The following is a 24,846-nucleotide window of genomic DNA, read 5'->3' as shown; positions in this document are numbered from 1 at the left end:
CACTTGTCAAAGGGGAATAAGATTAGTCATTGGCTTAAATCTCTGCTGGTCCTCAGGTGGGCTACCTTCCCTGAGAACACCACTCCCCACCTGAACCCAAAATGCTATCGTGGCTCTATTAGCCAGAAAGAAAGGGGTGAGGACACTAATACAGAAATGCTTAAATAGGTCTTTTCAGAAATCCAGTAATTCTAATCCAAGAATATTGAGAATTTTAAATAGATAAAATACAGGGCAAGATTTCAGAAAAGAAATACTTTAGTAAGACTAAATTGCCCAAGTGTTAGTTAAAATATGAATCTCTATATATTCAACTACAACTATAGTTTACATTTAATCCACTGAGAAGAGAATTACATTATAAACTAGGACTTGGGAAATTCTCTAAGGATATTCAATAGAGCTTGGAAAGAAATGTTTTCAATATTGGATAAAGATTGCTTTATGGAAAACAATTTGTTCTATGTTATTAAGTTAGAAAATGTGTAACTATTAATATTACAAGTAATCACTTCAAAAACGTATTAGCTTATGATATAAATAGCTTGGAATTAAGGTGAGTGAAATAACTTCCTGGCAGCAATGTGTGTTTTGGAAGTTTTGTTTTCAGTAAATGCTAGATATTATAAATATTAGCAGAAAAATACATTTACCATATCAAGTACGATACAAAAAATTGCTTCTTCTTTTTCTGTGGCTTTAGACTTCTCATTAAGGAAACTAAATTAGGTAATCTGTTATTAGAGTTACAACCATATATCAGATTGTTGGCATGTTAGCATTATAAATGGTCAAATCCCATAACCAGCAGTGGGATAGAAAAATCTAATAGTATAAATATAGTTCTTACCTGTACTCAACAGTTGATTAAAATGCACATATTAATCATTCATATCTTGAGTTTCTAAATAGCTTCTCCATTAAACACAATTTGCATAGGTAATGAATGAATGTAAGACTATATAAAATTGTGTAAAAATATATTTGAGTAAAGTATCATATTTCCAAATTAATCAAATAAAGGTTTAGAAAATTAGATAATTGGCAACATATATTTTTAATCTGACATCTAAACTCTTGGAATTTTCTATAATTTTTGGCCTAGTTTTAAACTAATATTTCGGTCTGAAAACTTTTTCAACTTCTATCTATTACAGGCAGTAAGCACAGACCCCATCCCGGTTAAATTACACTACGACAAATCACATGATCAGGTCTGGGTGCTAAGCTGGGGTACCATGGAAAAGACTTCTCCAACACTACAGGTAAGTACATTTCAGTGTATTTGAGAAAATAATGATCTTTAAACCTTTCAATATCTAATTGGACACATAACCATTTAACAATGATATTCTTCCACCTAGATCTTCACAGTAAGGGGAAAAAATGTTGATTCTCAAGTACTTTTTTGCTTGGAAAATATTTTAGTTCAGACATTCCAAACATTAGATTTATATGCAAGAAGAATAACCTACGATGACAAAGCTGAAGCCATTAAGAAAAAAAATATTATGATTTACGTTTCCTACTTCCCTTGAATTTTCATGAGAATTTTCTTGTTTCCATCTCTTTTAAATGGGGCCTGGAGGGTGGGTCCTGTGAGACAGAGACCAGGAGAGTTAGACAGAGTCTCAAATCAGGTCCCCAGTGTTCTCCAAACACACAGTATTTTACTATCTGAGTGCAGGTTCATTTCTAATTGGGAATATGTACTGTCATTTTTGTGAAATTTGCTTATGTTTTGAAATTGTTTACATGAGAAATTGACAGATAGAGGTATATATACATATATAAACATTTTGACAGCGACTGTCTGTAGAGTTGATGAGAAACTTCCCACACATTGTCCAGCCATCTAAAAACAGGTTCTTTTTCTCTGAATGTCTAATAAAAATTATGCTAATAAGATTTAGTGAATTTTTAAAATACTTGGTGGGTGGAAGTGAAAGGTTAGTTTCACATCTGAATATATAAAATAAAATGTAAGAACTGAGAATTACTCTTAGAATACAACATACAACAAGACTTATTTATGTGAAGAGTGTGTGTGTGTATTTATGTATGTATATGACGGATAGATGATAAATAGGTGATAGATAGATAGATAGATAGATCATAGATGATAGACTGACAGGAAACACAGGGTCTCTGGATCAGAGAACAGACCGTTTCTTACCCATGTAACCTGTTAGTATTTATTCTCTGGCCCCAACCCCTCTGGGGTGACGTGGTAAGAGGCTAGTGCCACCCTTCGTGACCAGCGCAGTCCTCCTGCAGGAGGAGCCTGCAATCATGTGTCTCTAAGTTGTTTTAGGCTGCTGGCACCTCAACCCCATCTCATGTGCGAGAGAAGGAATTATTAGTCTGGAAAGCATGCAAATCTTCTCCAGGGAGAGGAGGGGAAGGCCAGTACTCTGGCACCTCAGTACTTGGCTCAGAGGAATTAGGTCTCTAAATCTCTCAGGAGAAATACTCTATCTCTAGCTTCCGAAGGCATTTTTGCTGCACCATCATCCTTTAACCAAGGAGGCGTGCTTTTCTGCTCAGAAAGCCCTGACTCTGCGGGAACGTCAAGATATTTATGGATAATTGTCTCCAAACAGGATTACCAGAAAATATCGTCCAAAGAAATGGGATTTGAGATTTGTTTGAAAGGGGAACAGATTTTCCTCTGGAGAAGTTGAACTGAAACCAAAAACATGGTCAAGCTCTCATTTTTGCTAGAGTGTCCCTGTGCCATGATGGTGAAAGATTAGACTGGAAAGAGAGATTGACGCCAGGTCTTGAGGGCTAGGAAGTAACTTTTTAGCCCTAATGTGTTATATCTTATAATGGGACCCTCTTACCCTTGAAGGTGCAAAACATTTTATCAAGGATCTGAAAGCCCTCCTTTGTGTTTTCCTGTTGAGTATAATTAAATCTGTACGTCTTTGTCGATTATGAAAGCAACGTGTATTATTTTCTGTGACATTTATAATTAATTAATTAATTAATACCCATAAACTGTCATAATTTTAGGTATTTAAGACAGTGATTTTCCATCTAGTGTTCTCAGATGAAGTCTGAATATTTATCATAGTATGTTTTTCTTTTTAAAGGGCACTTATGTCTTATGAAAGCTTAAGAAATTCTGTAAAAATCTAAAACTGATTAGTCTGTCATCTGCACAGTTTTGCAACCTGTATGTAGTGTCTTGTAAATGCACAACAATTAGAGAAGAAAATATCCCCAGGAAACAACTTGGAATAAAATCCTTGCGTTCTTCCATTGGCCAGGAAGCAGGACCCAGCCAGATGGGGTGACAGTGGGAGGTGGTAGCTCTGGGCTGGCAGCAGGCATCACGTAAAGACAGGCCAGCAGCAGGACGCTGTTAGAAATGAGTTCAGAACTGTTGCGAGATTGGGCTTATTGATTAAGGTGCATCACAGATCAGTCTGTGTCCTTCAGTGAGCTCAGTCCCGAACCTGGCAATTCACCACTCCCTGCTCAATTCCAGCGGTGAGAAGGACCTCGACCCATCAAAGTCCAGACTAGGGGGAACTGGGGAAATGGCTTTGTATTTTTTACAACCTAGGACGGTGCCAAGCGCAGAAGAGAGGTCCAGTTAATCTGCCGTCAGTGGCGTGAAATATTTTTGCGTCAGTAAGTTTGGGATGCAATACACACATTATAGTGTTGTTTAAGTGTTACCTGGCCCATAGCAAGCTCTCAGTATTATTATTGCTGCTGTCAGTCTAAGTATTATTATTAATTTCAAATACACATACATGCAGCTTGAGAATTATGTACCTCTATACAATCTAAAGGGAAGAAAATTTGGAGAGTTCCATTGTTATTACCCCTGTTGAGTTTCATTAAAGTCTTATAGGCATAATTATGAATGGCTAAAATCCAGTGAGGACTTTCTCACTGTTACTCATTAATAAAATAGGTAGAGTGTCTTTAAAGCGTTATCACATACTTTGTTTCTCTCTTCCTCTGGGCACATGGTGGGGGGACTTCTTTTGGTTGAGTGAGGCCATATGATTAGTTTTGGCAAAAGAGGTCTTTCATGAATGGAAACATTCAAGGTAGTTGGCTGCTCTTTCCGCATGGAAAATGGAATTAAAAACACTAAAAACAATAGATATCCTGCCAAAGCCCTCTAGGAAAGTAAGAGGTACAAAACAAAAATCTTTATTATTAAAAAATAAAGAAGTAAGTAGTAAAGAAGTAAAGATTTGTTTCTGCTTTCTTTTGGTTTGTGACTGTAACATGACTGAGCCTTTCTTGACTATTACAATAATTACTGTATTTTCTTGAACTTGGCAATTCCCAATGTAGCTCAACAAAATTACACTCATTGCAATGAACAAAAATTAACTTTTTAAGGTAAAAAAAAAAATCTAAAACTAAAACTGCTATCTCCTTCTGTCCTAAAAACCAAAGGAAGACACCCAGTTTTGAGGGAAGAAAGTCTGTTTAACTTAGGCAGTCAGAAGTTTAGGAAGTTTGATTTGGTGCCCATATGTAGAAAGGATTTAAAAGGGGTAAAATAAAGGGAGGAAAATACTTTAAAAAGCTAACACAGAACAATGGTTGTGCAGCAGGGACAATAGGACAGCTGTGAAGGTATGAGAAATCAGAAGAAAGAACTGATAGAATTTCATGCAAAATGGGATAAAAGAGCTTAAATGTAGTGATCTTTTCTTTAATGAACTATGAAAGTTTTAAAAACCAATTAATGATGAATAGTTGGAAGAGACCTCTTTGATTAAAACTTACTCAAATTTATTATTTTCAATTTATAAAAGGAATTTTTTTTTTAAATATGATGTAATCTATTCTAAGATTTCTAAGAGCAAATATTTCAAAGGATATATTTTAGAGTTTTTGGTCCTATGTTTACAACTCTGTTGTATAAGAGGGGGAGTTTTTTTTGTTTGTTTGTGTTTTTTTTAATATATCATTTATTCCTCAATCAAGTTGTGAAGGATGGATGGAAGGAAGGAAGGAAAGAAGGCAGGAAGGGGGAGAGAGAGGAAGGGGGAGAGAGAGAAAAAGAGGGAGGGAAGAAGGAAGAAAGAAAAGAAAGCCAGCATCTCATTTACGTCATATGTACGCTTGCTTTCATATTTCTTATTATAGCAATAACATTTTTATAATGTAGAAGTTACCTATATGTATGTTATTTTATCTTTTAGGCAGAAATTGTTCAAGAAAAAGATGTTTCCCATTTTTTTCTTTTAGAAACGTTTACACTGAAAATAAGCAAACACAGAATTGCAATTTGCTTAACACTGTACTAATTTTGAGGTTGAAAACAAAGAGTCTGTGCAAACAACCGCCAGAGATTTATTTCAGGTCTGATCCCGTTAAGGGCCTGCATGGCCAAGATCTAAACGTGGTGCTGTGTTTAGGTGATAACCCTGGCCAGCGGGGACGCGCCACACCACACCATCCACACCCAGCCTGTGGGAAAGCAGTTCGACCGAGCCGATGACTTCTTCATCCCCACCGCCACCCTCCTCATCACCCACGTGAGGTGAGTGCTCAGACGAGCATTGACTTGTAGATTTCTCCCTAATCTTGGTAGAAAGCCACGGGAAATCACCAAAAGAAAAATTCAGTTATACCACAAATATACACATAATTGTACTGTAGCTCTGTCTCGTCTGCTTGATGAACTTCTATTGATCAACATTAGTGATGAATTTTCTGTCTTCTCTTCCCTTTTATGTGTAATTGAGAAGTGAATCTATAAAGGTATGCTTGCATTTTTAAATCAATCTTACAGTTAATATTTTGGCAAATTGCTCTTAAGGTCTTCAGATTAGGCTTTTGCAAAATGCTGATGTTTGAACTTGGCCTGAGTTCCTTTCAGAGAAGAGGGCCACTTGCATCAAGATCTATTCAACATATTATAAGAACATTCTTGTATTGTTTTGCCCATATAGAAATGAATATAACATTGTATCAGGGAGTATGGTAAGTTGAAATGAAATGTGTGAGATCTGCACTTTGAGAAAATGTGTGGGCGTGTTATATCTCTCTGTGTTCACAAGAGGTGAAAAAGTAATAACTCCTAATGACATCACTCTAAAGGTTCACAGAAGTGGTTTAAATACTTAACAGGGGGAGACTGGATATTCACAATTTCTAATACTATGTCTCTTGATAATTTATTGAAGTATTTAAAGTATTGCTTAGCAATGTTAGTGAATCTGAACCAAAGTAATATTTTATTCTCTATTTCAAGGGAATTTGGATGGGAGGAAACTGCTTCACATATGTTATATGAGCCATTATTTGGTTCTTGTATATATTTGTTTCCCTTGAATTAACGTGAAAATTATCTTGTCTAAAAGTTGGAGTTGTAAGAATTCCGAAACAGTGAAAAATTCAACTTGCAAATATAAAAAGGGAGATTCATAAATTAGAATTGGGGCTCACAGTCAAGATATGATATAGAAACTATTCTTTGGACAGCCAAGTATATGTTTTCTAAGAGTTTAATGTATTTGTCAAGCAACTGATTATTATTTTCAGAACACCTATTATGTGCTCAGCAATAAAATGATTAAAAATTATAATATACTTTTATACATGTCACAATAATTACATGTTTTTATGGAAAATAAGTAGAACTTATTGAAAATGCAGCATATTTGAGAAGTATTTGCATTTGCATTAAAGTAATAATCTTTAGGTCCAAGTGCAAGCACTATAATAGTTAAGAGACTGAAGAAATCAGCAGAGAAACTGAAAATGGCCCCTCTTGAGGTGATATCTAAAAAATATATAATGTTCTTATACTTATCTATTGATGATAAAATTTTATTTAATTGGCATTGAGTGTTATGTTTAATAAATATCTTTTTGTTATTTTCAAGTTACTGATAAATTATTACTGATAAATAATTTAATATGTAACATTTGCTTTTATTTATCTCATTCTCCTATTCCCTGTTACTGTACTTAATATAGTATTATCAACTTTGCTTTTTTTTTTTTTTTAAATGCACTATTAACACAATTATTTGGGTCAAAATTCCTATATCTATGACACATATGGTTAATAGTATACAATTTGGGGTATTTCTTTTCCCCTATAACAAGTAAATTGGATCATTAGGGTAAAATCGCTACTAGAGGCAGGAGTTTAACTTTGTCTGGATGCAGTGAATACCATGTGTGATTCTGGGCCTGTATGTATTGTATAATATGCTGTCAGAACATAACATCTCTTGAGGATCAAAATGATTACTACATAGCTGAAGTTGGAGCTAATAATAATTAGAGGAACATGCAAATAATGTGAACACGTATAATAATGTGAACACAAATAATGTGAACACATAATAAAACAAAATTTTATTTCAGTTATTTCTATATATTGTGAGAAACACTGAAAAGTATGCTTGAGGATATTTTTAAATGTCTTTATTTCTTTTAGGGATATATAGTCAAATGCATAGGTGTTTTGCCAATACTTGTCAGAATTCTATATTAAATTATAGCAATTCTACCAGCATGTAGAGTCCCATTTTAATGAATGTGAATGATCATCATAATTCCTGTTACATTTCACAGTAATTATCCCTACTGCTAAAGTGAAAAGTAAGAGTAAAAATTAGCATGCATTTCCAAAACTAAACTGTTAAATATGAAAAGTATTTTTAACATAATGGGGATCTTTTCCACATCAGGAAAACCTGAAGGATAGATATAGTCTTTTCTCTTACCAATTCATGGAACATTTTTTCCTACCTAAATGTGGCTTATGTCCTGAGATTGCTCTTTTTAAGAATTGTCTTTAACAGAATTTGAGACTATTTTCTGACTATTGTGTTGAGTGTATATTCCAGGTCAGGCAGAAGGTCTGACACATAATATGCATTTAATTAATATTAGTTTTCTTCCTCTGACCCCTCATCACACTAATCTGCATTTCTCTCAGATTGCTACTCTCTCATTTCAAATAATTTATATCTCCTGTGTCTGAAAAACTTCTGGACGTGCGTCAGGATTTTATATCCTTAGTGCCTCAAAACTGGTAGGCACTTAATTCATGTTTCTCACAAGAATGGAAATAAAGAAGGAAGTGTTACACTCTTTCCTAAACCAGACTACGTAGTATTGAGGGAAGAAGGTATTTCTTATGTACCTGATTTCTCAGCATCTAACACAAGATCTGACAGGCCACCAGCACGGCATCAAGCACACAGGAATGGTGTGTGTGGAAGCAGTAAATAGGAAGAAGGACTTACATCTCCTGTCAGACAGATCTCAGCCTGAATGCCCCAGCAGCACCATTTGCCATTGGCAAATGTGACTTAAACCAGCTTACTTCATTTCTTTCTAGGGACTGGAGTAACATAATGTTTGAAAATTAAGCTGCTCATAATAGTAGTGTCGAAACTACTCATAATGTACACTGGAGAAAGGGCTACCCTGCAATTAGCTACAGTTTTGCTAAAAGTTTTTTTTTTTGTTTGTTTTTTTCTCTGCTTGGTTTCTTTTTTTTTTTTTTTTTCTGTTATCTATAATTTTCAGGTTTGTTTAGTCTGTAATATAAATCAAAACTGAAGAATTTAAGAGAAACAAAATTACTTCACATCTATACTAAAAGATAAACTTGTAGCATAAAAAAACTAATCAATCATTATTTGGAAAGATGTTCACTTTTTAAGACAGTTTGAAGTTCTCAGCACTGTAGAAATTCTTCAGAGCCTAATGTAGATACCTTTCTGAGTGTCCTGAGGAATTTGAATTTCAGGAGATTAATTTTCACTTAAAAAACGCCTGAGAATGATGGCCTTGTACCACCCATTCATTCAGCTCCCCAGCTGAATTCCATCCCGTTCCGAGTAGCACAGTCCAGCCCACATACCATTATTTCTATTTTATACTATAGCATAAGAGCTTATTAGTGAAAATAAGTTCTTTGGGTTTTATTGATATTTACACATTCCTTCTCTTTAGACAACAGAAGATTACCTGAGCCCTACGCTGGACTCAACCAGACATACCAATGCAACATACGTTTGATCTAAATCAAAAGGGTCTCTAAAGTGTTGAGCTCTGGCTAATGAACCAAGCTGGCATCCTTGTCTCTTTCTTGAATATGAGCGCTTGCCCAGGAGATGGTGCAGAAAAACTCGAGGCCAGCATGCAACCAGTCTTTAAGCCTGGTGTCTATTAGCTCCAACTGTGAATACAGTTTAGTTTAACTAAACTAAACTTCCTGGAAGATGAGAGAGGGTATATTACACTCCTGTCTCCCCCATAGTTCCTGAGCTTCTGAAAGGGACTGATTAATACTTATTGACTCCGAGTTTATTTTTAAAAAGTTATTAAAACTCCATATTAGATATTTTTAATACATCTGAGTGTGAGTTGGCTAATCCACCCCGTAAATATTTAGAGAAAATATAAATTACTTGAAATTTAGTTAATAACACAAAAAATTTTCTGATGCTTATTGAAATACATTGATTTAAATCACTGTACAATTATATGCCTTTTTGCTTTTAAGTAAGAATAAAACATTTTATATCTTACGTTTTTTTTAATCTAAAATAGGTCATTGAATATGTAATAAATGATGTATTTTTCACATTAATAACTCATTGTGCATTCAGTTAACTAGCAATGTATACTAAACGGACATTTTTCAGACTGGCAGTTAATAGAAAATTTTCTTGAAAAAACCTTAAATTTCAACAAGTCATTAATGAACCATGAATCATAGTTCTAAAGTTGAAGAGATTATGCATTACAAAAGGAGTGTTTTATAATGACCTGAGAAATATAAATTTCTTATATGAAGAATTTTAATTTATAATTTTATCTTCTTCTATGTACAAAAATATCCAGATAGGTAAAATTAAAAGAGACTATTAAAAATAAAAATGCATGTGTAATTCTCAGAAGAGTCAATTATATCTATTTAATGTCATAGAAATTGAAATAATTTATTATCTTTATAATCAAAAGTGCTCTACAAATGTAAAGCAAAATGTTTCATTATTTTACTCATAATTTGAATCCAAAGAATTGTTATTATATCATTACATGTACATAGATATATTTGAATAATATTATAGTTCTACTACTCTTACAATTTTTATGATCTGGCCAATGCATGGGAATTTAATGATTTTTGTTATCAATTTTGTAATTAGCCAGAAATTTAAAAATAATTTAAAAATAAGTTTATTGTTTTCAGAAAAATGGTTGTGTTACAATGGTTGGATGAAAGATCAAATCTCAAAAAGAAAAGACATTTACATAATTGATTGTGTTTTATTTTGGGCACCATTTTGAAGAGAAAAATGTAAATGTCAGTTTCTTGTAATATATGTAAAGATTACAACTTTCTGTGCAGGTGCTACTAGAATTTGCCTATAAGAAGTGAAAAACAATAGGTTTGGCAGTAATTTATCATGTTACCATATTTTTTTTTTTTTAATTTCTGTATGAAGATTGGAGAGGTGAGGAAAATCGACAGAATAGGAAGAGAAACATGGGTAGCAGGTAGTCAAGCAATGAGTGAAGCAACAATTCCACTGGATCTCCCTAGAAAATCTTAGATAATTCTCCAACAAATGGTTTATTTTTGGTCGTAGGGGGGATGAAAGTGAGAACTAGAAGGGGCCAGTGTGGTTCAGAGCAGGGAAATCTGATAAAGCTTAGTGCAAGACACTAAGAAGGCCAGAAAGTAATGCTACAACAAATAGCAGAAGTCTTTCTTAGAGGTTTCGTGTTTTCATGAATAAAAATAGCTGGAAGGTAAGAAAAACTATTACCGTCAAGATATTTTTAGCTAAATACAAGGGCACAGCTAACATTTGGGCTATTTAGGGCTATAAATAGAAATTCTTTAAAATTTTCACTGACTAAAACAATACCTTTGATACAGTTGAAAACAGGTGTCAGTTGATATAAAAAGATGTATTTACAGTCTGACCCTCGTAGCATCTGTAAATCACGTCTCTCCCATCTCTTGCCCACTCTCAAATTGGAGTGCAACTAGAGTTTAATCTCATCCAGTTCAAGTAGGTCAGCGTAAATTGGCACAGAGGATGCTTATAGTAAATACAAGAAGGCAATCATTTCTGATTTACGTACCTATCCCAGGACTAGTTCTATATATAGAAAGGGAAGATAGCAACTTAGGTAACATTATCGCTATCCGAGATGTTTTGAAAGGCTTGCCTACCCTTGAAATCACCCCCAATACCACATTTGATCTTATTGTCTAGAATTTCAAACTACTTCTCCTGTTCCTTTGGGTTACATTTCTCTAGAAATCTACCTTTAAAATACTCCTTTTTCTTGAGAGGAATATGGAGCGGTTGGGAAAATGATATTTTTATTATTGTCATTTTTCTTTAGGGGTGATTGGTTGATTGCATAGTGTCTTAAAATTAATGGTTATAGTTGGGATGATGTGCGTGTGTGTGTTTCAATCAATGATTACATGATAAACAATAAGATGAATAGAGTGTGTATCTGTAAATCACAGTGACAGGGAGACCTTGAAAGCAACAGGCACTTCTATAAAAATCTGAAAATGTCAGTTTCCACACTCTGTCTTCTTCTGCAGTTGACTTGCTAACCAAAACAAACAAATAATGTTCCAAGAATTTCTTCCTGATATACTCCTCTCTTCCCTAGCACATACCCTGAGGTGAAGTTGGTTCCAGTGAATGTCTCAGATTGGATAGTTCATTAATCTTATGGAAAGTGGACCTCAGTGTTATTCTTCATTGTGGGTGGGATGGAAAAGATGAAGGTGGTAACTGGAGTCACTTTTTTAGGACCCTCAAAAGTCGATGAGTGATTGCAATCAAATATGGCAATAAGTGGCTAGGGGCTTATCCAGGGTCTGATCTGCCATAATCCCTGCACAGCCAATGGCTGTGTTGCCACTCAAGGGGTGAAGAAAGAGGAAATAATGCGTAGCAGGCACCATGGTAGTCTGGAGAGAGGTCTCTAGCACTCCTTTTTCTTTATAAGTTATAGCAAGAAAATGATTAAGAAGGGATTGGGTTTGATATATGTTTCCTTAAAGCTTCTCTAAGGGAAAAAATAAACATTCTGTGAAAGTGAAAGTTAGTAAAGTATATCATTCTCCCTCATATTTTATCAAATCTGTTAAAGCAAAATTACATATATGGCTGGCCATATATCAAGACAACTCTACACTTGTGACTTGATTCATGGACAGGCCAGCTGAATGGAGATACAGTTTTAGCACTAAAATTATCTGGTTACATTGAAGCCCAAACACATCAGAAATTGAAAATATGAGTTGTTTCATGTCTTTTTAGGAAAAGTATATTATCAGCATGATGAGTAGCAATTAAAATTGTTTCCAAACACGGTTCCTAGATAAAGATCTGGCAGTCACAATTCAGTGAGGTTCAATTATTTTTTTGCTCCCTTCATGCTTATGTGCTAATTCCTCCCACAGAGAAATAAACTAACAAACAAATAGGGTTTAAATATCCCAGGAGTTGGAACTTTATCTATCTAGCTATGCTCTTAAATAGTGAATATCTGAAGCACTTAAATCCTGAAACCATGACCTTCGCTTTTCCCGTTTCTCTGAGCTTCTTCCTACCCTCTCCACTCTACGAAAACACAAACTCTAGACTGTCAGGACCTCTCAGTTCCCTAAATTCTCAGAGCCTTGTGCACTATCTTAAAAAACAAGACAGTCATAGATTGTTTTTTAAAGAAATTATATACTTTTAAGAGTGTGTATGCACATGCATATGCAATTCATCGTTGGTAAACCCTCCAGCATTCTTACAAGGATGCAAAGCTTCTTCTACATAACACGTGCTAACTTTCTTCATCTTATTTCTAAAGAAGTAAACACATTATACTTTTCAAGCTTTGACCTGTCATGCCATTCTTCTTTTTTCATTATGGTTACTGGATTTGCTTTTATCTTAAGCAGTACTTCCCACCTTCTTTAGCATATTGGTACAGCCCACACATGGAGTGTAAAATACTTAGACAGAAAATCACCGACTGCTTGTAGCCTAGTGTTGTGTGTGTGTGTTCAGTTTGTTATCTTCATTATTTCTTGAGTTAGAGAATCTTGTCTGATTCCCCACTTGGTCTCTGCCCAGAATTAACAGGCTGTATATGAGCCTAGTAAGGAAAGAGCCCAAAGTGGATGAATCAAGTATGCCAGCCCCTCTTCTGAAAGAATGTTCACTTAGTCAGATTACTATCCCATATTCACTATGTAATATTTTTGTTGTGTGGGAAATAAGGGTGGATTTAAAAGCAAGCTGTGTTTGAAACATAAGGATTGCATTATTTTTAAAAAATAAAAAGTTTGTACAGGTATTATTAGTAGATGCCAAGCTCCAGGATTTAATAAAAGCCTCTAATTAGATTCATTCTATGGCATTTCTCACTGAAGAAATCAATGGAGCACTAATAACATGTAATTTAGAAACACTCTACATTGCAGATCTGCCTCCTGAGTTTTATTATGCAAAGTAAAATAGCTCTTGCTTCTGCCCTCAGAGGTCCTTAAGCTAACTCACCAAAGTGTTCAGTAAAACAAAGGGCAGCCTTCTCCTTAGGAGACAGCTGTGGTGTATACATAGCACATTTCCACATACTTTTTTCCCCTCTGTCACGTATGATTTGGGATTTTGCTGGAAATGGTAAATCAAACTTATTTTACCCTAAACGAGTAAACAATATGACCGCTTAAATGACTTGGGTTTTTTTGTTAGTAGTAAAAACAGACTAAGATAACAAACAATTAAGTTGCATGAAGAAATACATCAAAAGTTATGATACAATGCACTACTTCACAAGAGGGGGGGCAGAGTTCATCCTGAGAACTTAAAGAATTTCTTATGTGAATGTAATGTGCACATTGCCAGGACCTATTTCATATGTATATGTAATAGATTACACTGCGATATTTTGAACCAAGCAGATGAAGCAGTATTAGTTCTCATAAAATGTGTATAGAAAACAATAATGCATATTGATCTTTCTAATTCTTTCTATTTTTAAGTGGATATATTATTTTTCTGTTGGAGGAAGAAGATATTTTTTACCATAGCATTTAATTTTATGAATTCATGAATTTTTCTTGAAGAAATGTTTTATTAAAATGTTAAAATTTTAAATACAAGTATCATACCAAAAAACCTCCCTTTTGAATGAAAGACTCCTACTGTGGCTCTACAAAGCAATGCTATTAAATAAATAATTTTATCTTTGTGAACATGTGTAAATTAATGATAGAAGTCAGTAGAACATTTCAGAAAGTTTCTGTGAATGTGGCTAAAATGCTTATTTCATATATACATCATATTCTTTTCTTTTTTCTTGCCACATAAGCAAGTTAATTTATTTTACTTTATTTTTTCTTTTTGTCTCTGCTGTGTGGCATGTGGGATCTTAGTTCCCCAACCAGGGATTGAACCTGCGCTCCCTGCAGTGGAAGCATGGAGTCTTAACCACTGGACTGCCGGGAAGTCCCTAGCAAAGTTATTTAAAATGTAAAATTAGTGGTAGTTGTGAGGGTTCTTTAGATGGATAACATTAGGGACACTGATATTCTCTGTCTTTACAGCGATTTGAGGTTGTAAAAACTATTGTGAATCCGCCTGAGTTAATATTTTGTACCATTTTTTTTTTAAATTTATTTATTTTTGGCTGTGTTGGGTCTTTGTTTCTGTGCGAGGGCTTTCTCCAGTTGTGGCAAGCGGGGGCCACTCTTCATCACGGTGCGCGGGCCTCTCAGTATCACGGCCTCTCTTGTTGCGGAGCACAGGCTCCAGACGCGCAGGCTCAGTAGTTGTGGCTCACGGGCCCAGTTGCTCCGCGGCCTGTGGGACCTTCCCAGACCAGGGCTCGAGCCCGTGTCCCCTGCATTAGCAGGCAGATTCTCAACCACTGCACCACCAGAGAAGCCAATAAATTTATTTATTTATTTATTTAATTTATTTATTTGGCTACGTTGGATCTTCGTTGCTATGCGTGGGCTTTCTCTAGTTGCGGTGGGCGAGCGAGGGCTACTCTTCATTGCGGTGCATGGGCTTCTCATTGCAGTGGCTTCTCTTGTTGCTGAGCACGGGCTCTAGGCACGCAGGCTCAGTAGTTGTGGAGCACAGGCTTAGTTGCTCCACAGCATGTGGGATCTTCCCAGAGCAGGGCTCAAACCAATTTCCCCCACAATGGCAGACAGATTCTTAACCACTGCGCCACCAGGGAAGCTCTATGCACCATTTTAATTTAGTTGTAAATCTGTAGCTGTAGCCTCACTATGGCTACCCATGTAGGAAAAAGAAATTGATTAGTGTGGGTCAATCAAAGAGTAAGTAGACAAATGGATTCCTTTTTTTCCCTTCAAATTAAGGATGCTCACTTGTTATGTTACAGTGTTCTATCTCTTGAAAAATAATCTTGCAGCAACATGTCAGGGTTTTTTTTTTGTTTTTGTTTTATTTATTTTTTTGTCTGTGTTGGGTCTTCGTTTCTGTGCGAGGGCTTTCTCTAGTTGCGGCAAGCGGGGGCCACTCTTCATCGCGGTGCGTGGGACTCTCACTGTCGTGGCCTCTCTTGTTGCGGAGCACAGGCTCCAGACACACAAGCTCAGTAGTTGTGGCTCACGGGCCTAGTTGCTCCACGACATGTGGGATCTTCCCAGACCAAGGCTCGAACCTGTGTCCCCTGCATTGGCAGGCAGACTCTCAACCACTGCACCACCAGGGAAGCCCCATGTCAGGTTTTAAAGTTCTTTAAGATATGGTTCAAGCAAAACTGAAGTACACAAAAAGGATGTCAGAGAGCCTTTACATTTAACTGTAGTGTAAAAACCTACCAAATTAGTAGATATACGGAGACATCTCCTATTAAGTCTAATCTGTCATGTCATGAGTAGACATATTCACAATAATCCCATGAGTATATTAAGAATGCTAGGCAACAGACATCACAGTGCCAGGGTTTTATCCTTTGGTGTTTACATCAGTGTGATATAGGGTATACAGACTTCACAAAATAGCTTCAGGGGAAATAAAAATGACAGTTGCCTTAAATAACTCTTAAAACTACTTGTTGGGTTAGGTATGATTAAAATCTCCTCTGTATTTGTTTAGGCTGAGGTTAGCTGAATTTTTTCCAATACTATGGAAACGTTACCTTTCTTTCCTTTTATTTTTATTTTTTTGAAGGGGGAGGGAATAATGCAATATATATATATTTTTTCTATATTGACAACTGATTTTTAAGAAAAAAACACTGTAAAATTATAGTAATTCATTTTTTGCCATGATGTAGACACTTATTTTTATGCTTATGTATTTTTGCAAACATAAATATACCTTCTAGTTTCTTTGAAACAAAAGGGAATCAGAGTTTGCATATGCTATGGAAGTAGCTGATGATTTATGTAACTAAGCCAAGAAAATCCTAAAATAACCTAGATTTTTTTCGTTAATAATGTAAATCAAGACTATTCATCAATTTGAGTGAAAGGAAACATTGCTTTTGTTTTTAATTAAAGTATACGTTATTTAAATTCTGCTTAAAAACTTTGTTGTATTTATATCAAATACACAGAGTAATTTGAACCCTGAATAATTTCTAATTAAAAAAAAGCTTGGCCAAACTCATTTAATTGATACATGACAATGGCTTGAACATAAATTATTAGTTTATGTAGAAAGATGATGTTAAGAAATATTTTAATAGATCATAGATACATGTATCTTAATATTGACTGGATATGCCTTCCTGATTTCTTGCATAAGCCTTAACTTGCTTGACATTTTTTGACATAAAAAAAACTTCTACTTCCATCCAAATTTTTATTCACACTGGGAAATAATGAAATCTAATTCAAAGAGATTTTATTGGACACAAATGACTTTTTAATAAATAGAAATAGAGTGGAAGATAAACCATTTGCCAACAGTCATTTGAGATGTATATTATTTTTATAATTTAATATTTTATGTTCTGTGAATTAAGAAATATACTGTATGGGTATCCTCATTATCAGTGACCTCATGAAACTAGAGTTACATTAACCTATTTAATACATTTTTTAATGTCCTGATTCCAATCTGTGCCCTGCCAACAAACACACCATTGTAAAGCAATTATACTCCAATAAATATGTTTAAAAAAAAGATATATTGAAAACCCTTTTGGTACTTCTACCACTTATTTAATTTCAAAGTGATCCATTTTACCATCTTTTAAAATTTCAAAGCACTTGAAAACACTTTTCAAACCACCATAATATTTGGATTTACAGGAGCGAGATAAATTGTATTTATTCTTCTGATTCATAAAGGCATTATTAAAATTTCAAATTCACTAGGGAATTCATTTATACAAGTGAAATATAAACAGTAACCTTAAGTTTTTCTTGTAAGACTATAATATAAATAACTTAAAAATATTCACTCTTTTTATTTTGATAAACTCCAGAAGATTTCCTAAGACATGAACAGAAATAAATCAAGAGTTCAAATTTTAGCAAGAAATTAAGGAATGAGAATGTTAAGGAATAGTGGACCAGGTATGAGAAAATTTCTGGAAATGCAGGAAATTCACTACCATTTATTCATACTGTCTAACAGTTTCATCAGTAATGTCTAACTTTCCTATTGTCCTACATACAATAGTCATTTAAAGTGTTCCCCTATAATTTTTTTTTTTTTAATGTAGAAGCTACAGTCTGATTTTCTGAAGTCAATTCTGAGTTGCTATATCATATACATCTCTTCAGGTTGTATCGCTTAGTTGTAGTTTTTGTTCTTATTACTATGGTGATTTTACAATATGCTAATAGTAATTAAGAAACACTGAGCATTCACTCTCTACCAGACAGTGAGCTAAGAATTGTTATGCATTGCCTCATTTAAAACTGGCAGCTACATATATTTTTATCCCTATTCTACATATGATGAATCACTTAACTAATAAATGTTGAAACCAGCTATAAACTCAGTTCTGTCTAAATTCAGTGTCTTAGCGCTCAATACATTATAGTATTCAAGTGCTTTTTTCACTTTCGGGGTAAAACCTAACAACTAGTGTGCTCTACAAATTATCCTAATGTCACCTTTAAAACATTCCCATCTCTCACTTCTATGTACCTCTGCTACAGCAAAACTTGACTCCTCACTGCAGACCTACACATTTCTTGCCAATCTGCATTTATTTGCAGAATGTCTGGTTTCTTCCTTGTTCACCTAACAAACCCTTCAAGTCTTTTCTCAAAGCCACCTTTTATAAAATGTGTTATAATCTCCTTAATTGGAGTCCCCTTGACGTTTTGAATTTTCATCATTTTTCACTTGTCCTTGAGATTCACACAGACTTAGGCTGGAAACTAGTTCTTTAGCCCCTTGGGACCACAGTATTTAATATCATTCAGATTAGTTTGATTCTCCACTAACACAACATTGTAAATCAACTACAGTCCAATATAAAATTAAAATTTAATTAAAAAAAATTTTAAAGGCCAACAAATGATAAATAAGAGGACCAGCTAAATATATTATGTTTCTACTACTTCCATTACCAGAATCCTTTAGATCCACTGCAAGATTACTTTTATGTCTGTCCTTAGTTTTGTAAGATACCAAATTAGACATAGATACTTATTTTTCATAACTGATTTAATCTAAATTTGAAGTCATTCATGATGACATTGATATATAGTACATTAAAATTTTGTGCACCTTTCAAAAGATCAGAAACAAATACACAAGTCGTTTAATTTATTAGATATTTAAATGGAGTAAGGAAATGTAAGTTCTGTTAAACAAGGAAATAAACTAGGCTATGAGTATGAAAAAGAAAAGGTAAATGATTTCTGAAAGGACAGAGAAAAATATGGCGTGTCTACAGTCCTAACAGACACTGCACTCATTTTTTGTTCTTTGCCCTTGTCTAACTTGTAATGTCTCTTTATTAATCTGTTCTTCTCCATTCTCTAGACACAGCCCTAAGTTGATCCCTTTCACTTCTCACCTTGCTAATGCAACTAACCCTTTACTATTTCTCCATACTTCTTATTTTTTCCATACTTCAATTCACCAGGGAACCACTGGATTCTTTTTCTTAACTTTAGGGCTGTGTTGATACAACTCTGCATTGGAAAGAAAAAAACAACCTTAACATATTTTCTATTGCATGTAGATTAAGTCCAGGCTGTGTTGAACCCACCTCCTTCAGGACGCTTAGTTCCTAAGACTGATCTAAGACATCCTATGGCCCAGCCAATGGGAAGCTGAGTAACCCCTATACAGACCAACTTATGAATGCTTGACTTATGATTTTTTGACTTTTAGATGGAGTGAAAGTGATAGGAATTCAGTAGAAACCATAGTTCGAATGTTGATCTTTTCCCAGGCTGGTGATACACGGTGGGATCCTCTCTTGTGATGCTGGAGCTCCCAGTTAACCCCACCAGTTATTGGAGGGTAAACAACCGATTCTGCACCCAGAAAACCATTATCTCTTTCATGTTCAGTATAGTATTCAATTAATTACATGAGATATTCAACACTTTATTATAAAATAGGTTCTGTGGTAGATGATTTTGCCCAACTGTAGGCTAAGGTAAGTGTTCTGAGCCCATTTAAGGTTGGCTAGGCTAAGCTATGCTGTTCGGTAGGTTAGGTGTATTCAGTGAATTTTGACTTGCAGTATTTACCTGCATAACCCCACTGTAAGTTGAGAAAGATCTGTACTTTGCAGTTTCCACCTAACTATTCATGTTGTCTAAAGTGCTCTTGCTGACTCTGATTTAGATCCTCTTTAATTTGTATCAATCTCCTGGCCAAACTCAAACACTCTCTAATTCATGCAACTTTTTCTATTCCTTTGTCATTTAATGGTAGCACTCTCCTCATAATTTACTCCTTGTTAAGGGCATTCAACCTCACATCAAGTGTTAGTATATTTTATTTATTTATTCCGTAAATAAATACAGTTGTATTAAGCATCAACTATTTGTATGCCAGACAGTATTCCAGGTTCCGACAGGAAATTGAGGATATATTTTGCTTTATTTTCCTATAGTGATATATATATATATATATATATATATATATATATATATATATATATATATATATATACACATACATACATATATATATATATACACATATATATATGTGTATATATATATATAGTTAATTAAAATTAAAAATTATTTTTTATAAAGAACTCATACTTTGGAACTGTAAGGGCATAGTTTCAAATTTAGTGAATCACACTTACTACACTGTGATTCCAAGCACATTAATTTGTCTGCTAACGGTTCTCCCTGCCCTCTTCTTAGATACAGACTTTTGCATAAGTTTTTTCACTTACTATTTGCCAAGGTGGAACACCTGACAAAGGCTTAGGCAAATAGATCCCAGAATTCTCTCTGGCCACAATCATTAGTTCAAACATGGGCATGTAACCCACTTAGAACCCCTATGATAAACATTTTGCTGGGGCTTTTGAGAAAGAGACTTCTGATTTTTGTGTAGTTTGTCTAGAGGATCTAGAGCTACAGTAGTAATTTTCACACCACATGAAGCTTAGATCTGAAACCAATACAGGAGATGGCAGAGCCAATAGATTAAGGGGAAAAAATGAGTTATTGTTACATTACTGTAGAGCAAATTTCAGCTATAATTAGCTGGTTTTAGAATTTTCTCTGTATGAGCTCTCCATTTTTTTGTTGTTTAAAAAAGTTTGAATTGGATATCTTATTATAAAATGAGAGTCTGAGATTGGGTTTCCTTATGTCTAAAATATACATATTACTCACTTCACACTATTTTAGTTGATTGCAGGATCTTGTACAGTTCCTAGCACACAATACGTGATTAACAAATGCTATTTTCTTTTTCCCTTGGGATGATTAATTTTTCTTTGTCATAGCATCTCCTATAGCAGTTACACTAATTAACACTCAGTAAATATTTGTTAAAAAATACTGCACTTAGTAATGTTTCTCTGAGTGTCTATCTGGCATAGTGTTTCCACATAAAAGAAAAAGGTGCCCTGAGCTAAGTCCCAGTTTGTAGTTTGCTGAAAACTTCCCTGTGGCCTTAGGTGCTGTGGAGACAGAGAGTCACCAATTATCAATCACTTGTGTAACACGGTATGGAGACAGCTCAGTTCAAGATATTTGGATGACTTGAGTCAGCTCAAGGTAACGCCGAACCTATGAGATTGCCATCTGCAGAAGTTTTCTCAGAGTTCCTTAAGTTACGACAGTTATAGATGGGACTATTTGCTTATTCAATCTGGGCATCCATCTCTACAGCTTGCACAAATCCACATCTTCTCTAAGTGCTCAGAAGAGAAAACTCACTAGGACTTTCCTCCAAGGGAAACTTTTATGTCATTTAGGATTTGATTGAAACTTGTGATTGAACAAGACCTTGAACCCTGGGAATACTGTAATTCTTCTATGGTTTAAAGACTTTTTTTTTTTTTCTCTCTCTCTCTCTCTGGTAGATTTCATTATAAATCTCCTAGATTGTTTGTTTGAGATTAAGTCTTTCATGCCATTCTGAAAATGCTCTAGAGACATTTACTCGGTGAATTTTTTTTCTAGTTCAAAACAATGTATATTGGAGTGCATATTTCATTAGGCTTCTCAGTTTCAATTTAGTATCAACTTACTTGACAGGAATGTTGAATAATTGGTAAGGTTTATAAGTAAGATAGAACCCTACTCACTCCGTGATATTTTTCCAAAAAGTGTAATTCTTTTTAAAGATGGAATTTATGAGATTGTAACACAATGAAAAACAAAGCCATCTGCAGTTGACATTTGGTATATTTACTAAAGAACTTATAAAACTCGGGAAGTCTTGTTTATTTGTTTATTTTAATGTGAAATTTTAATATTGGTTCTGTACAGAGAGCAAATCATATTCTTCAGCAAACAGGATATAGGAGGAGCCTCAAAACCAAGAATAGAATTTTGGTCAGTCTTGAGCAGTGATGCTTCACTCAACTCCTGTGATGAGCTCTGTTGATGGCCTTATCTTTAGCCAGAAAAATTTAGAGAAAAAACATTCTGTAACAAAGATGACTTGGAAGAATTCTAAATAAATACCTGTCAAATGGATTACTGGAGAATTTTTTGAAATGTCACTATCAAAATAGTCAATGATAAATCTGTATGCTTATTACCTAATTAGTATCTAGCAGGTAAATGCTTGAACACTCTCAAAATGTATTACTCAGTTTACTAGGAATATCAGCATATACCCAAAACAAATTAAAAAATAATTTCTCACAGCTATTTCTGTTATGATCAATGTTCACCACTGTAAACGTCAATCCTATAGGGTAAGTCATCTCAGAACCCTGAAAATAAAATGCCATTAGTGGTTGAAATCACAGACATGATAGAGACCTTTATTTCCTCAAGGCTGAAAGGAAAATGTGGTAAAAGCAAGAAGATATGATATCTGGCAGATCCAAAAGGAGGTCAGTGTTTTGAACAAAATGAATAAATCACCAGCACAGAAGATGTTCATTAGAAAACTCAGAACAGCATGAGGAAAACAAGACAGAACCCCATTCTGTTGGAAAATGAGGTCATCAGAGACTTTCTGTAGGTGGAGGGAGAAAGAAAACAAATACGTTATCAAGACGTCCAGATATGCAGTCACTCTCACTGTGTTCTCTGCAAAAAAATGGATGGAGCAAAGATCTGTATGTTGGTGAATCACTTACACGTTCAATAATGACATGCTTGTTTTCAGTGCTTCCTCTGGAATATTTAGCTATTCTTTTTTTTCTACTTAAAAAGGTAAAATAAAAGAAAAAGTAACCTTATCATTGTGAGATGACCTGCAGAGTCATCTTATTCTTCTCCAAGACTAATAATATAAGCAGTTATTGTACTGTTTGACATTATCTGTATCTGTCAGGACCTGCAGCTTCTGAATATGGCAATAATCTTCAATCACTTGCAGAATATATACCTGAGCCAACTCACTCTGGCCATTACTTGGAGAACTTTCCTGACACAATCCTTAGATGCACAAAAGGCTATCTCTACAACTCAGTGCATGTCTAACCTAATTTTTGAGTAATACAAATTTGAAAGTGTCAGTTGGTTTCAATTTACCCTGTATGTACATATATTTTACATATGCACGGATGTGTGTGTATTAAATAATCAGGGCTTGTATTTAGCAGTGTACACAGGTTGTCACATGTTCTAATGGATTGGTGCCTTTGCTCTATCAGTTGTCATATATTTTTTAAATCACTTCACAAATAATTGATCTTCATTAATGTTTAATTGTGCAAGGCAATGCTTTATCCTCTGTATGTTTTAACCTATTATTAATCATAGCAACCATACTAGTTCCATTTCATGAATTAAGAAAGAGAGACACAGAGAAATTAAATGGCTTTCTCAATGTCACACTGTTATTAAATTTTGGAATGGGGATATATATGGACATAGTCTTGTTTGAATGCTGTGTCTGAGTGTTTTTAAACACTTGGTTCTGCTGATGGTACTCCAAGCCCCCAACCTACTCACTCCTTCAATACACATATACGCACACTGACCTCTGTTTACAGTTTGCCTGTACTTGGTTTAACTACTAACCTTTTCTTGTTCTGTTTTGTGGAGAGATGTTGAAACTATTATTTGATCAGACATATTTCTGAAATGTGTTTTATGGAACATTTTTGGATATATGTCCATTGTTAATCTGCAAAAAAATAGCATATTATATTACAGGACATTGAATCAATTAAGTTATTTCGATTATAAGGTGTGTGTAATAATAATTGGATCATGCTACGTTGTGGTGTTTTCAATGCTTAAATCATTTCCAGTAGAAAACAAGGCTAGTCATTTCCTCATTTCTATCATCATCTGAGAGCTTCCTTCATAGCTGCCTGTGTGTTAAATACTCTGTGAGCAACAATATTTGTCCTCACTATCAAAAGTTACTGGCATAAACTTTAGAAAGGATACACTTCATGTATGAGAGAAAGGAATGACTATAAAATAGATTTTTGTTTCTAATCTATTATATCAGAGTAGAATGCTTATCTCTTTCAGAACAGTGCTTCATATGTGATAATTAAATATTCTGTAAAAAATTCAAGCATCTGGATTATAGTAGTTAATTCATTACATAGATCCATCAATTTAATTTTACTTTTGAATCTTTGTCCAGTAATGATATATATTTAATTTGATACCATTATCTTTTGTTCATTTTGATTTATGAATTGGAGAACTGAAAAATAATCCCTGGTGTTATTTAGACTTTAATGAATATTTTTTTCATAGGACATTGTAAAATTACCATTCTATAGCCATATAAGATGCTAATTGGGCAACCTATTTTCTTTATCATCAGCAAGAGATAAAAGGGCAATTAAAAGGCACCATATGAAAGATTTTAGATAAAATGCTTTTTTTGAACGGTATATTCATTTTCACAACCAATGCATTCAGTACAAGGAGCTGGTCACTTATTTCTAAGTCAAAGTTGTACATTATGAACATTAAAAAAACAGTAAGTATAGACTTTGGCCCACTTAAAGATAAATGTGAAAAATATCAGATGGCCAGATGGACTTACAGGCAGAAAATCACCTCATATGCCTTGATGTTATTTCACTTTTATAGACAGCTATTTGAACTATTTAAATTTCCTTACATCCACAGACCTCCACCAGCATTTTTCTTTACCCTTCTTGCCACTAATGAAACTCCATTCTCCTTATTGAGGCAACTTTTGCACACATTGCCGTGTCAGGTAGTCTCACTCTGAACAGCCTTGATGCGGTAGGACCTTGAAA

General features: G+C 34.5%; 1 protein-coding gene across 5 annotated transcripts in view; it reads left to right on the top strand.

Annotated features, from left to right (window-relative positions):
* Positions 1–24,846, top strand: part of FSTL5 (follistatin like 5) — a 773,228-nt gene that overhangs the window by 706,548 nt on the left and 41,834 nt on the right. For all 5 annotated transcript variants that reach the window (XM_007184135.3, XM_007184134.2, XM_028167007.2 and 2 more), the window contains 2 exons: positions 1,158–1,265; positions 5,400–5,524. In XM_007184135.3, coding sequence (XP_007184197.2) covers positions 1,158–1,265; positions 5,400–5,524 — 233 coding nt within the window. The remainder of the gene's footprint in view (positions 1–1,157; positions 1,266–5,399; positions 5,525–24,846) is intronic.

This window comes from Balaenoptera acutorostrata, chromosome 5 (genome assembly GCF_949987535.1).
Source record: "Balaenoptera acutorostrata chromosome 5, mBalAcu1.1, whole genome shotgun sequence".
In the NCBI taxonomy this organism is placed as follows: domain Eukaryota; kingdom Metazoa; phylum Chordata; class Mammalia; order Artiodactyla; family Balaenopteridae; genus Balaenoptera; species Balaenoptera acutorostrata.
This window is presented reverse-complemented; position numbering and strand designations above follow the sequence as displayed.